This window comes from Poecilia reticulata, linkage group LG4, assembly GCF_000633615.1.
Source record: "Poecilia reticulata strain Guanapo linkage group LG4, Guppy_female_1.0+MT, whole genome shotgun sequence".
Lineage (NCBI taxonomy): Eukaryota > Metazoa > Chordata > Actinopteri > Cyprinodontiformes > Poeciliidae > Poecilia > Poecilia reticulata.
In genome coordinates, this window is record NC_024334.1 from 10352212 (window position 1) to 10367297 (window position 15086).

Consider the following 15086-nt stretch of genomic DNA (forward strand, 5'->3'; position numbering starts at 1 on the left):
TTTATAGCTGCAGCTTTTTTCTCTTTCTCCAGTTTTTCACGCTTTTGCTCTGCAGATTCCCGCTCTATCCTTTCTTCCAGTAACTTTTCCTCCATAAAAGCCCGTTTTTTAGCTTCTTCCTTCTTTGTAAGKGACAGTTGGTCGTACACTATTTTTTTACGTATTTCACGACTTCTGTCCTTATCAGGAATGTCGCAGTCACTCTCATAGTCCAGAAAGCCAGATTCATACTGAACATCTCTTTCTTGCTGAGTTACACTGTGCTGTATTTCCCAGTGCATTATTACTAAATTTTCCGTATGTTTTTTAGTCTCGTCCTGTGTCTTCAGTTTTTGCTGGGGATCCTTCTTCTGTCTCCTGGCTTCAATTTCCTCAGCTGGATATCCAGGAAGCTTCTTCTGTTTCTTCTTCTCAACGTCCTCCGTTCGATGCGACTGCTCTGATTCCATCAAGGAATCAGACCCTTTATTTATGATCTTGTCCATTTCAATCTGCTTTTGCCRTTTGTATTCAACTTGATCATCCCATGCATCAGTCAAATACTTTTGCATTTTGACTTTCTTTTCTTTCTCCTGTTTGTCAAGTAACTTTTGGGCAAACTCYTGCTTAGCTTTTTCTTGATTAAGCTTTTTCTCCTCAACAGCTTCTTTGACATATTCTTTTCTCCTTATATYCTCTATATTTTCATAGGCCATCTTCTTACATTTCTCTTGAAATTTWACCTGCTCGTGAACATTTTTCTCCCTCTCGTCATGTACATATTCTGACCGTTTGCCTTCACTAACTCTGGGTGTTTGCCTTGGCTTTACCAATCGTTCCTCTGCCTTCTCTCTAAGCTGTTTGTTGAGTTTTTGTTCATTTCCACGTGACAAAGACTTTTTAAACTGTATGCCATGTTTGTCCWTTCCAGAATCCTCATTGGAAAGGACAATGAGTTTTGGACAAGCTCTCAACTTGTCAGCTYTAAACTTGTCCACATCCGTGGACAAGTTGAGAAGTTTTTGCCCATCTCTGTCAATTTGCAGCAACGTTTTTGAAGGAGTTTTCTCCCGCTTGTCTCTCCAGTTTTGCACATCCCGTGCGTAGGCATTCGTTGGTCTTGGCTTCTTCTCCTGTAATTTACGAAGAGCAGCTTCGTGTCTTTCTTTCATCTCCTGTACTTTTCGAAATTCATTACGCTGGTTAATGCGTGCCTGAATATCAATTCCGTCTACCAAACTTACAAGGAAACCTGAGCTTGTGCTCGAGTTGGAATCACTTGAGGCGGAATTCTCCTGAATATCTACGCAATTCTCCCGAATATCTACTTTTCGTTGTGGTATTGGGGTAGGATGGATATCTTTTTTAATTTTAGGTAATTTTAAAATCGACTTCCTTAAAGTATGGTCCTGATCCTCAATTTTGACGCTCTTCTTGAATCCAAAATCACATGGGAGGTCTGGGTCAAATATCTTTCTCGTCATAGGCATAGGGGTATTTTGCCTCCTGGGGAATCGACGGGGCTCCATCTTGCGTTTCAGTCTCTGGGTGAAAAATTGCACTTCTCTATAAATCCGTTGAGTTCTGCGCATCTGGCTTTAGAACACACGTAACAAGATATTCAAAGGGTTCAGAGCTGAKGTCATAGAATCTATGACACAAAGCCTGGGTTCCTAGTGACATCATCAGTTGGGTAGAAGTGTAACAGTTGCTATGGTAACCAGGAAAAGCTCTGAAGTGATTCACACTTCCTAGTGAAGGAGATGTTTCAACCCATCAAAATATTTCCAAATAAACTCATTCATATTAACACAAATGTAACTTTTTCCAACAATTTAGACAAGATTCAGCCAATGTGGCTGTAACTGATTTAGGCTTTACAATGTGCAAAACACAATCACCTGGTTTCCCATTAAATCTGCTCAACAGTGTTTTCCTCATCAATACATTTTTTGATGAGGAACCTAACAATAGTTTCTAATTTCTTTTGTTGGCCGCTATCTAAGCTACGGCCTAAAGACGGCGTTCCCAGCGTGTCATTTGTTTCAACCTTAGCTTCGAGCACATGGGCGTGTGAAAACCACCACGTATGTACGAGCATGCAAAGAGCTGAGAGAGGTAGAGGAAAACAGAATGATTTATTCCTGACGCTCTCTTTCAAGTGACCTGCACAAGTTTTGACTCTCCACTGAAGACTCCATCAACAGTCTTCATGCTTTTTTCATGTGGTTTTGTATGTTTTTCTCCCACAAATAGCTTAATACAGAAAACTTTTCATCAGAAACAACTGATGGTCAAGCAGGAGATGAGCTTTTTCAACCAAGTTCCATTGAACAAGTGGGTAGTTTAAGTATTTCCAATTTATTAGTAATGTTCTTTGACATGTTGTGTTGTACCTTTCATGTTCATGTGTAAATTATTGAATACAGCATGTGAATAATTAGTAATTGTAATCCATCCATCCATCCATCCATCCATTTTCTTACACCCTTGTCTCTTAATGGGGTCGGGAGGGTTGCTGGTGCCCATCTCCAGCTGACGTTCCGGGCGAGAGGCGGGGTCGCCCTGGACAGGTCAACACAGAAACACAGACAGGACACACAACCATGCACACACACACACACACGTGCAAACACAAAGAGAGCAATCCGCACATGAGTCAACAGTAAGAGTAAATCCCTCTTTTCAAGACTTCATGTTTTTTTCTGTCAGCAACAGGCAAGACATGTTAAGTCTTCAAAAATTATAATTACACCCTCAAGCTCTGACCAGTTTATTTTAAGCAAGCGACAAAAAAAAAAAATAAATAAAAATAAACATTTTCTCTAAGAAGCTTCTGTGTTCTTGAATAATAGATGTTTAAAACACTTTTACTGCCAAATTCTGTAGGAGTAATTCATGAGAGAGGCAAATTGACAAGTCAACAAACAGGTTATTCTGCTTTAAATTGATATTTTGAGTAATGCAACACTATGCTTATATCTGCGTGGCAACAATTAGTGCTTGAAATAAAATCTACTCTTATTCCAAGCACTTTATGAAATGTAAATGTTCTTTTCTTTTGCATTCCTTTTTGTTTTTGTTGCTAAGCAGGTGCAGTAAAACTGTTATTTATGACCTTTCCTGTATAAAGTGTCAACTGAAATACAATTATAAGACAGAGAGCAAAGACAAGTAATGTGCTACAGCTAGAGATTCTGTGGTTCTTTCCAACTGCACTTGCTGTCAACACTGAACCTAAGTAAATAACGACTTGAGAGCTGGATAAATGTTTCTTATTCAGCCAATTACTTCTCGAAAGGCACATTTAACATCTTGGCAATTAAAGTTAAAAAATGTATGATAAACTTTGGTTAAATGTGTTTATATTACATCTATCCCATTTTACAGCGCACAATGAATTTTTTTTCATGCATTATGTTAATACAGTAGCCAAGAATGATAAAAATAGTGAAGACAAAAAAAGAAAAACACAAGGCATACTACTGTCATTTTGATTGGCAAGGAACTGAAATAAATGCAAACACAATGAATGGATGGATAGATTAAGTTTATGAAACAGAAACAAATTGACAAAAATGTTCCACGCAAAATACTAAACCAATTCTTTTCTGCAATTTGTCAAAATATGTTGAAAAGAGATGGATGGTCTCAACAGGGGCCATAAGCTATGAAACAGGTTGAACATGTTCAGCATGTCTGCTGAGCTCATCCTTACTTTAAAGATCGAAATAAAGTAAATAAGGTTTCTGGTACTTAAAATCCTCACTCTAAAACTGAAATTACCTAAACAAATAAACAAAAAAAACACTAATCCTGCTCATAATATTTGTACTCGGACGGATGGTGATGTTTTGTTTTGGTTTATTCCAAAATGTAAACACAAGTTAAAGAGAGAACATGAGAAGTTAAAGATTTAAGTCCATTGTGTTTCAGGTATATACTAACTTTATTTGGCATTCTTCCCCACATTACTGTGTAATTTCAAATCATCAGTGCTAATTCTTCATACATGAAACAAAGTGTACTTGTGTTGGTTGAATAAATTCCAATCTGCTAGACATCACATTGCAACTGTTTTTTATGTTTGGTAACACTTCACTCATCATCTTTACCAACTTAAGAGTTTTCTTTTTTTGTCTTGGATTATTTTGTTTAAGTGTTTGCCATGTGTTTATATGCTCGCTTGTATTCCTGTAGCACAGCTGTTATCAGAGTCTTTTTTTTAATCTGCCAGCACCGCTGGGCCGAGGTGAGTTCTAAATGTGAAGAGCATGAACCTCAATTACCCCCTCTAATTCCAACAGAATGTAAATAAGAAAAAGCATAGTGAATGGGAAGAAGTAAAAAAAATAAAAAATAGAATTGAAGGAAGTAGGTAACATAGTGTTTATACATTAATTTGCTACAAATCTCTCTTTCATAAGGACTATTTTCATGAACCTATGGCCCTGATAACTCCCTCATCACCCACTTGTCAGAAACCATAAGCCCTGCACAGAATGAATTCCCTGTCACTGCCATTGCTGCTGGCGATCCAGAGGAACAATCCTCTCTGGCTTCGTCCTAAACCTCCAAACATGAAACTATGGAAAGCCACTGTCCACTGGATCTCTTCTCTCGGTAAACCAGCTCCTCTTGGAACAGTGTATATGTGAAGAAATATAAAATAACATCTATTCCGTCTTTGGAAACAGCATGCAAGATTGTTGTACTGAAGGTCATTCATTCTGCAAACCCATGTCTGAAGCGTGAAACATAAGTGGTGTAAAGCTGTGTTCTGAATTTAAAGAAGCATAAATAACAGATTGAAACTCACATTTGCAAGGTTTTTCATAGCTTCTCCAGTCTTCTGACAGGAAATATTTCACTATACTATCAACACCTTTACATAAATCCAAAGAAAGACACATTCAAATGCATTTCTTTCCATCAGATTTGGTTAGTTTAATTCCTCATACGTCTTGGGCTATTTTATCTTGTGAGAAAAAAAAAGCGTGTAATTCAGTCAACGAAATAGTTAAACAACGAAGGTCAAACTGAACAACTATTAATGAGTCACTTGGAAGAATTTCAAAGATACTGTGAAAGTTGGAATCCATAACGGAAGGGCTGAAGTGACAGATCAATTAGCATCTGCTCACTTGCTTACATGTTCCTTTTTCTAATCCACTTACATTTAACTGAAAAAGTACTGAGGTGAAGTTAATCATACATGGATCGCTATCTACCAGACAAGACGATCAGACATGCACACGCCTCCTTACTGTCAGTGTAGAATCTGTAATTACCTTAAAATACATATTTTCAGTCTATGGCAGGAAGCTGATCCATCTGCAGACAGTGACATTTTTGCTGCTGCCAATTTCAGGCTTAGGTAATAAATAATTGCCTCAAAACAATCAGCCAGTTCAAAGTGTTTTATTGAACCTCTTGTCACTTGGAACTCCACCAAATCTGTTGCAACAGACTGAAAGCACAACAAACGTTTCATTCGCTTTAGTTGTAGTAACACTAGAGAGCCTCTCCATTGTATCCGGGGGACATTTAAAAGGCTCACAGCCAAACGCATTTTGACAGTTTGCTGATCCAAATTAAACTATACCTACATTATTTTGAAACAGTGAAGCAAGTTAAAGTTTGTGCAGCATTATTAAAACAAAACAAAAAAAAAAGTTTTTAATCAAATGTTAAATAATTCAATAAGACCGTAGGAAGTTTCTTGACTTTTAACTGTGGAGGAAGAAAAAGTTCCAAAAAGTTCACCAGATGACTTACAGAAATACTGCAGCTTAAATCCATCATCCAAAATTAAAAGAGCATAGTTCAAGTGTAACTCTGACTGTGAAGAGGCTCGTGTTATCTCTGGTAGAGATGTAAAGCGTAACATCTCATGAGAAAGATTTGGGAACTCACAGTACACAAATCTGTCCTTTGTGGAAATCTGGCCAGAACATAATTTGTGTAAGTTCCTAGTCCATCACAAGCCATGTACAAGGAAGAAAGAAAAAAGACAAAAGGTGGTCTAGTCAGTCAAAAAATATTTTTCTCCTAATTGCAAAACCCTGCCTGTGACAAAACACTGACAATGGACATCACTCAGAACACCCTTTACGCACTTAGAGAAATGGTAGTGGCAGTACCATGCTAGGGGAATGCCTTTTATTAGTAAGTACAGAGAAGGTGGACGATTGTGAAAGTCTGTTGATGGCTGAACGAGACCAGAATGATGTCAGGAATCTCTCCTGCCTCCAGGACATTGACTCCAAATAATCAATCAGAGTTACAGTTTAATTATTTACAAGAAAAACTGAGTTACACTAACTTGGTGAAACCCAACCCTTCCCCCTATGCTATTTTCTTCGTACAGAGTGCCTGGTATCTTGGCTGTTGAGTAATAACTGCCTCCTGGAGGAGTGGATTGTGTTGAGGTTTTCAATTTTATCCAGTCACAAATGTTTGCTTGTGCTTACTGAGAATTACCTGCACTGTAAACAACCATCTTCCACTGGGAAGAGAGATGAACTGAGCCGAACAAGGCGGTTGTTAATGTTAATTCAACGTTTTGAAGCGTGGCCAGCAGGGACTGAATAGCTTCATTCATTTCCTCCATATTTATTGCTCAATGCTAAAACTGCAGGTAGACTCCACTTCTAAAACAGCATAGAAATCAACATCATTGTTCACAACCTTCCATTCTGTTTGCTGATTGGCCTGGAAGAAAACCTACTGGAGACAATCCAAGTCAAGGGGAGAAAGCCCCGACTGCGCTGTAAGTGTCAAAGTCCAAACATAAATCCAGCTGGGAATATACAAATATTGTTTGCAGATGACTCCCATCTGATCAGACTGAGCTTCAGCTATTTTACAAAAAAAATATTGGTCAAACCCTTCTCTCTGTAGTTGCTCTTCTAGCTGGGAGAAGCATGCCCCAAAACACTGTGGGAGTCGTATTTGCAGTGAAAAGTGGTTCCAAATAAACACTGACTCAGACAATCTGAAAACAAATGCATGCCACACCATTCAGATTCTTATCAGTAAAAAAAAAAAAAAGAATCTGAAGGGTTCTTTTTTTTTTACTGATAAAAAGAAAACTGTGAGATGTTCTCTTTCCACATCACAATTATGTACTACTTTGTCTTACAAACATTAAATGTCAATAAAATATGTTGAAATTTGTGGCTGTTACATGACAAGATGTGAGAAAAGTCCAGCATTAGTGCAACAAATATATACATATAAATGCCTTTGACTGTCATAAGTCATTATAATTAACAGATAAAAAAAACACATTTATTTGATTACCATTAAATTCTATAAATAAATATTCATTATCCACATAAGATAACCTTAGTTTGTTTTTTAGAGAGCCACATATTTATATGCGTTTGGATGCATTTGAATTTAATGTAAACTGCTATCGGTGGTGCAGCAAAACTTTTTATCTTGGTTGTTGTAGTATTTTTCTTTATTACTGCATAGTAATAAAGAAAACTGGTAGCAGTCAAAACAAATCGCTGATGTATAGCCGCCCCAACAGCAAAATGTCTTGTGATGCATTGACTCCCAAGCATTCACAAAGTTAAATTAGGAATGCATAGAAACTCGCAGCATGTCTCATAGATCACAACAAAATTAAACATGTAAATGCACCAAATCTCTTTGTGATCCATTACATATTTATGTTAATTACACATAATTTAAAAGTAAGATTTTATTCTTCAGTCTTAAATATGAAATATGAATTTGTGTGGATCTATACTCTAAATGGTTTATCGAGCAGCATTGCTGTGCATTACGGTATTGCGGTCCTTAATCGCTTTTCTCTAGTATTCTTCTTCCCTCTCTGTTCTCTTCATTGCTTTTTCATTGCAACTCTATGCCCATTTATTCCATCCCATTTCATAATCTGTTTTAAATGTGCTTTCTCATCTAAAGCATTCACAATGCCATGGGAAAGCAATAAACAGGAGGTAGATAAAGTACAACAGGCATCACAAAATGACAGGTGTTGTGAAATCATGCCTCAGCAGCCCAACCTCTCCACAAACATGCCCGTGTATAATTGAAACACTAATCAGACCATAATTACAAGAGACATCTCCTTACATCAAATGAAGTCAATGTAATCGCCAGTGGGCTGACAAGGGAAAAGAGAGGAGAAAACAAAGGAGATGAGGCGTGATTTAAAAATTATGGCCCATGAAGAAGAAGAAGGGAGGTGCTGACATTTTGACTAATATGCTACTTTGTCCTCATATGGCTCCACTGCACCCAAGGAATTATGGGGTAAGAACTTCTCGCAAGCAGAGATGGTTTCACAACATCACCAGCTCCTAAATCATTAAATGAAATATGCTTTTCTTCATTTCACACCCAGTCCTCTGTTTTGTTGGCATCGGGTTCGAGAAGATATCTCTAATTCAGCCCCATGCTCTCGGTATGAATTACAAGGACAACCTAAATGTGTATTAACTCCTTCAGCTGGGTGTTTCCCAATGTAGCAAAGTACGTCTGCTTGACAAGGACACAAGGAAGCGGTTGGCTGCATTCAATGGGAAATAAAAGCGACAAAGCAGTTTGGAGGTTTGTAACCCACAGTTCAGAAAAAAAGAATGAATGAATAGCTTTTTTTTAAAAAACCCATTATGTCTGACATACAGGTGGATTTTACTGCAGTCACAGCGGAAGCAATACCGTTAAGTGCGTCAGCGCTTGTTTTTCACTGCTTTTGAACTCAATGAATCCATCTATGTGTGCCATTACTGCACTTAAGAGCTTAAAAAGAATAATAATTTTTTATAAAACTTCTTTCACTCAGAGAATTTGCTATAGAATCACATCTTTTTCAGGTGCTTTACATTGCTACGCTGCAACCGAGAGCTGTACATTTCTAAGCTATTAAATCTCCCCTTAATACCTTGCAGCAAATGACAGTTTGCCAGTGTAAAAATATGTCACCATTTATCTTCTGATTACGACTCCAAGAAGATTCAGAACTTGTTAAAAAAAAAAAATAGCAGAAAGAGATAATTCCCTGGGTTATTCCGGTGAAGGGACTGACCAGCAGGTGGGGATAAAGCCCCCCCTATTTGTACTCTAACTCTTCTGGATCTGTCCTTAATCCTCAACTACCTATCACCTGCCCCCTGACGGGAAAGGCCAACTGAGCTCTGGAGAATATTTATGAGCAGGGGAAAGGAATTGGTTTGAAATCATTTGCTAAAGGGCGAGAAAAGATGGAAAATGCGAGTAAGACATACAAATAATGCGGAAGATAGATTAGATCCTAATATATTTTCTTGAATTAACTTGCTGTTGATCTGGGTTTATTAAGATCTACTTATTACTCTGCATGTGTAATTTGGTTTCTCTTCTTAAAGGTAAAATGTGTAGAAAATGGTCGAGATTGCTCTTCTCAAAGGCTGAATGTGAAACTAGGTTTATTTTCAGAATTTCAAATGTATAGTGGTGATGGTATAAAATGCATTAACTACGCTTATCATATATACAACAAGTGCAACACTGCTGAAAAAACCAAACATCCACCGCCCATTTGCACCCAGTTAAGTGCTTGCACACTTTCCACTGCTTGGTGCCATTCTGCATCGGTCACATTGGGCGAGGAGCAGGGTACACACAAGACAAGTCATCAGTCCATCTTAACACAACATAGAGGCACACAGCACACACACGCAAACACACGCACACACACACACCCACACACACACACACACACACACACACACACACACACACACATGCACAACCCAGGGTAATTTAGCATAACTAATTAGCCTAACATGCAAGTTTTTGGACTGTGGGAAGAGAAAACCCACACTTTACACTGTTCCCAGTAGGGAATCAGAGCTCTGGGCCTTCTTGCTTCAAGACAGCAGTGTTAGCAACTGCTTCACTATGAAAGCCCAAGAAAAAGAGAAAAAAAAACATAAAAATACTTTGATGGCATAAATTTTCTTTCTGAAACTGTAAGTCTATTCTTTCCCCTCACACAATACCAAAAAAAAACTCTGATTGCTCTCATTTAATTTGTCAACGTCTTTGAATGCCTTCTGATGGAGCCTGGTGTTAAAAGTGCAAGATATTTAAAGCCGTAAAAGGTTTGCCTTTTTAAAGCAGTGGGAAGCAAATGACAAGGTGGGAACACTATCTTTTTACTTCAACAATATAATACTTAACCTTTTCACTTTAACTTCAAATGCAGTTTGCTGTAATTAGTCAGAGTTTTCTCTAATTATTAACAGAAAACTCCAAAGGCCAGAGTAAACCTAAGGGACAGGACAACTGCAGACGTTTGAGGCTTACATTTCCACTTATTTTTGTCCTTAGGAAAGCTTTCATCTTGGCTTTTCAAATAAAAGTAATGAGAAAATACATCTGGTTTTCTGTTATGTAAATCAGTTAATCTTGTGCATCCATTTAACTAATGTATGCTAATATCTGTCAGCTTTTCATGTCCTGGCTGAGGTGCAAAATGCAAAAGTAAGGAGTGGGGGGGGCAACAAGGTATGAAGCCGTTCTACAAAACAGAAAGGGGACCCCAGCAGAGATGGAAGAGGGGAGGAAATGATGGATGTAGAGAAGCAAACAGAGCTACATTCTCTTTCTTTGCCTGGCATTGTTGCCCCTGTCAGCTGCTAAATGCCAGTGTCAGTCAAGTCTCTGTTCAGCTGGCAACAGTCCTCCTCCTGAACAGTGGCGACACCCTCATCACGGATCATCAAAACACTTACCTTGCACATACAGCCACGAGTCCAGACACTCAAGTATGCCGAGCCAGTCATGCTCAATCAACTTGCAGAGCATCCGCTGATGAAAATTGTCGGTGGGTAAACAGCACACTAGAACTTTAGTATAATAAGAAAACCATCCTTTGGTTTGGGCTAATTCGAAATGACAAGCTTTTTCCAGGGAGGGGGAGTTCAGCTGATCAGAGGAATTTCTCAACCTTTACGTAGTGATTTTTTTTTTTAACTAAATGTTTTTATATACAAACGCGAATCCCTCAGAGCAACAGACGCACAATAACAAACAAGATTCTGCCCTTTCAGATACAGTATGCAGTGTGTGTAGGTCACACTGACTGACACAGATGTTTGCTGAACCACCGGCCTAAAAGGATTTAATCAGTCTGGGTTTCAGGGATGATGTTTAAACGCCTCAGATGTCTTTCTCTCCGAAGAAGAAAAAAGGTTATGGGGACAAACACATCGAGTGTGTTAACTGTCTTATTATATTTGAACGCTCAAAAGTAAATTCACCGCAGAGATACACAGTCAAAACCAGTTTTCAGGTTTTCTTTGAAATGAGACGTTCCGATTTCAATTTCTCCTAAGAACTAAAACACAAAGAAGAGACAAAAATGTAATGTGTGTGTTTTTTTTTTGTATTTTTGTCCCTATTTACAACCAAATGCTTTTAATTACAACAGTACAGGGGAGATACCATCCTCGTCCCTAACTGTGACCTGGGTTTTTGAAACTTTTATTTACAAAGGATTATGCTTTTAATTTATGTATTTACACACCAAAAATGTCAATGTTCTTAGTTATTCTTTTGTTAGTAGATACGGAAATAAAATTCGATCTCAACTATCTGATCTGTCAATCAAGAAAATAAAATGTCTGTTCTGATATCAGGCCCACTGATTGGAGTATTTCCATGCAGCTCGTTTTAAATTCTGCTGTCCTGAACATTTCCTTTTAACTTTGGACAAGGCTTGAGATGGTAAAATATGAATTCTTGATGTTAACATAAACAAACTGACAATTTACAATCCTTTATTACTTTTTGGAAATTGTTTTGAATCATTTACACGAAAGAAATAGTCAACTCACCATAATTTACACTTTATGAGTTCACACGTGAATAAGCCTCGTTGCATTCTAAATCGTGCTCTGGTCCAAACAGAAAATGCCACAATACATTGAATACAGCTTTCAAACAATAACCCACTGGGTCTCCGCACACAATCACCACACACACACACTTCTAAAGCCACTTGGTCTACCCACTGTCACACATCAACAGGCTCAGTCAGATATCTGTAACATCCCACTGCTTTGTTCTAACCCTCCTGTGGTATCTCTACTTTAAGTTTCCACTGTTATGCACCATTTAGAGTTTGTATCAGACTCCAACCATATGCCTCTGCTACCTACTAAAAAGGAGGCGAGCAGCAGCACCGGAGAGAAGCTTAGATCTATGCAGAAGGCACGCAGAGCTTTCATTTGTATGCAAAACTCCACTGAGTAATCTTCTCAGTCCCTCATCCCTCTGTTTGCCACCTACTAAATCTGCATCTTTTGTGGTGAAAAGAAAAGCATAGTGTCATCTCTTGCCTATGCTTTGCTGAACAACCTCCTTTTTCCCCCCCAAGGGAAGGCTACAAAAGAAGCCCAACTAACTGCATGCTTATTCCTTTTTGGATGCAGGACGGCGTTTCACAAAATATTTTTAAAGAGTTCAGATCTCCAAATTCTTACCTGTATATTTTGTACTTGGTAGTGAATCCTTGCTGGTAGCGCTCTGTGAAATCAACAAACTCCTGCGAGTTGTGAAAAGGACCCTTCTCCGACAGGAGCCAGCCCAGGGGTCCATTTGAGCCACTGAAGCCAGCGCCGGCAGAGTCCGCGGCACTGCCCCCCCCTGACAACCAGCTTAGGAGCAGGCTTAATGTCAACCACTTCCATAGAAACATGAGGGCCGTCAGTCTAGTGGAGGTCCACGGGCCACTCATGGTGTTTGCCCCGGCCCCGGTGACTCTTCATTCTCCTTGCACTCCTAATGAGTCCTGTTGGAGGACAGACAGAAAGGAAGAGCGAGATCACACCGAGGTAAAAAAAAATAAAAAAATAAACTGTACTTTTTTTTTATTTTTGCTTTGAATATATAAGTAACAAAAATAAATGAATAACCACTTTTGAATGCGATTATACAATCCATATTGTTAAGATAAATTATTGTTTCGCTTAGGACTAAAAAATATTCTCGTCTGCAATCACTTTTGGTACTTCAGCTGTTGTGTCCTTACCTTATTCTGTAAGTCTTTTTGGTCCGTGGCTGCTCGGGATCAATCTCCGCAAAATCCCCTCATAGGATCGTGAAGTTCGGTTCTGCTGGGCGCATGCACCGGGGGGGGCATTGGAGAAAGGTTGCGCGCAAAAAAAAGAAGAAAAAAAAAAAAGACTGCGCAAGTTGAACTAAACAGAAGCTGAAAGTCCGATCTCCTCCTCCCTTAAAAATACGTTATGTTTCCAGCTGAAAACCTCCCAAGACGCTCAGAAGCGAGGCTTCTGCGAGTCCTCTCCAAGTGAGTCGCTGATGTGCGGTATTAAGAGACTCGCCTCTTCCAGGTGTGCTAATTATTTTTAACGCATCTTCCTAATGAACAAATGAGCAAAGTCCACTGAAGCGGGGTAAGCAGCCGTCCTCTAACTCGCGCAGTGTTTGATTGGAGACAGTTGCGCTCGGGGCGCACGCAGAGCGCACAGAGATCCGCCGATGATTCTGACGGTGACCGAGCTCCCCATGCGCGCGGGTAGTGTGAATGGCATTCAGGGCGCGCTCTCCCTCCCTCCTGTACCCACACCGCTGCAATTTAATTTATTCCAGCAGCGAGAATACTCCCGGTTGGCTGGGACGTAACTGGAGGAAGTGAGAGTAGGAGGCGCTCAGAAGTGAAGGGTGGCAGGCAGGATGCGGGGATGGTCAGTTAATGGTAAACTGGGTGCTTAGTTTTAGAAAGCCGATGGAGGGCACCTGCAGTCTGCATTGACAAAATACACGCAGGAAGGAAATATGGGGATAAATATCTTGTCTTTTTGGAATACAAGTAAAAACGATTAGAGCAAATTGAAAAGACGTTACTGCTATAAATTGAGTTCTGGATTAAAGCTGCCTTTCCTGAGAAATGTAGGTTATTACTGAGAAAGAATTTATAGTGGCGTTGCTTTAGAAACCACAACAAAAAAGAAGTGTATATGAAGTAGTAGTTGTTAAAACTGATGTTATTTCATATAAAACATAGTTGGATAACGCCGYTAAGAAAGGTGGCACTCTTTTCATCTTCACTCTTCACGAGGACGATTATAAGGGAGAATGACCGTAGTACATTAACCCCCACCCCCGCACGCGCACCCCCTGGCACCCCCTCACACACACACACACGCGCACACGCGCACACACACACACACACTCCGGAGTTGTTCTCGTTATCTTCCATGCCCTGGTCGTCCCTCCTCTCTATATGCTCCAGAATAATCATCACTTTCACCATCAGCAAACTTAATTAGATCTGCTCTATTCGAGCGCCTGTGCGTCGGACACCGAGCGTGGATCAGAGAGGCAGAGAGCAGGCGAACCGAGGGAAGGATGTGTGCTGCCTTTCAGCTTCTCCGCAGACGTTCAAAGGGAGGTTTTATACAGGGATTGGATTAGAGAAATGAACACCATTGAGTCTCCAGATTCGCCAGCTTCTAAACTCAAAAGAGAGGCTGAAATCCCGTGGCGCAGCGACTTGCAAAATCTGAAGTGAAAGAATGAGTTGATTTGTCACGGTTTCATCATCACGTCCTGCGATTGGGTGCCTTTTTCCTCTGACCCTGCCTTGCAGCAGTGAGGACTTGTGAAGGACAACTATCTAATAGGAAAAGGCAATCTCTAGTCTGTAGTGCTGTTTCTGAATACAGGTTATTTCATTCCTCTTACTTTTACACTGCATTGGTGGTTTACCAGGTCTTGTTTTGTCCCCAAACACACTGCTTGTTCTTAAGTTTTGAATAAAACATAGTGGATAGTGTCATGGCTCATTACCTGGATGGCTTCACACAGCATTTTAGGCAGTTCTTGGAACACCACAGCTTTCAGTCCCAAAACTCATATAAGCAGAGTGTAAGCAAAGTCCCATACTTCATATTTACAATTTCAAATAAATCATTCATCAGTTTGAGAGTGTTGGTGCGCAAGAGTAGAATATGATTTTCCCGATATGTAGAATACCGGAGTGTGCATAGAGGCAAGCGTGCTTGTTTATTTCTTTTTCAGTCGAGGCTGTCGAGGCAGGAGAATTGATTGCCAATTGATGC

At 39.5% G+C, this 15086-nt stretch overlaps 1 protein-coding gene across 1 annotated transcript in view; it reads right to left on the reverse strand.

The window, feature by feature from the left end:
• brinp3a.1 (bone morphogenetic protein/retinoic acid inducible neural-specific 3a, tandem duplicate 1) overlaps nt 1-13690 on the reverse strand; it is a 64340-nt gene extending 50650 nt beyond the window's left edge. Inside the window, exons 1-2 of the mRNA XM_008406675.2 lie at nt 13034-13690; nt 12486-12793 (exon numbers count right to left, since the gene is read on the reverse strand). Coding sequence (XP_008404897.1) covers nt 12486-12739 — 254 coding nt within the window. The 5' untranslated portion in view covers nt 12740-12793; nt 13034-13690. The remainder of the gene's footprint in view (nt 1-12485; nt 12794-13033) is intronic.
• Nucleotides 13691-15086: the final 1396 nt, after the last annotated feature.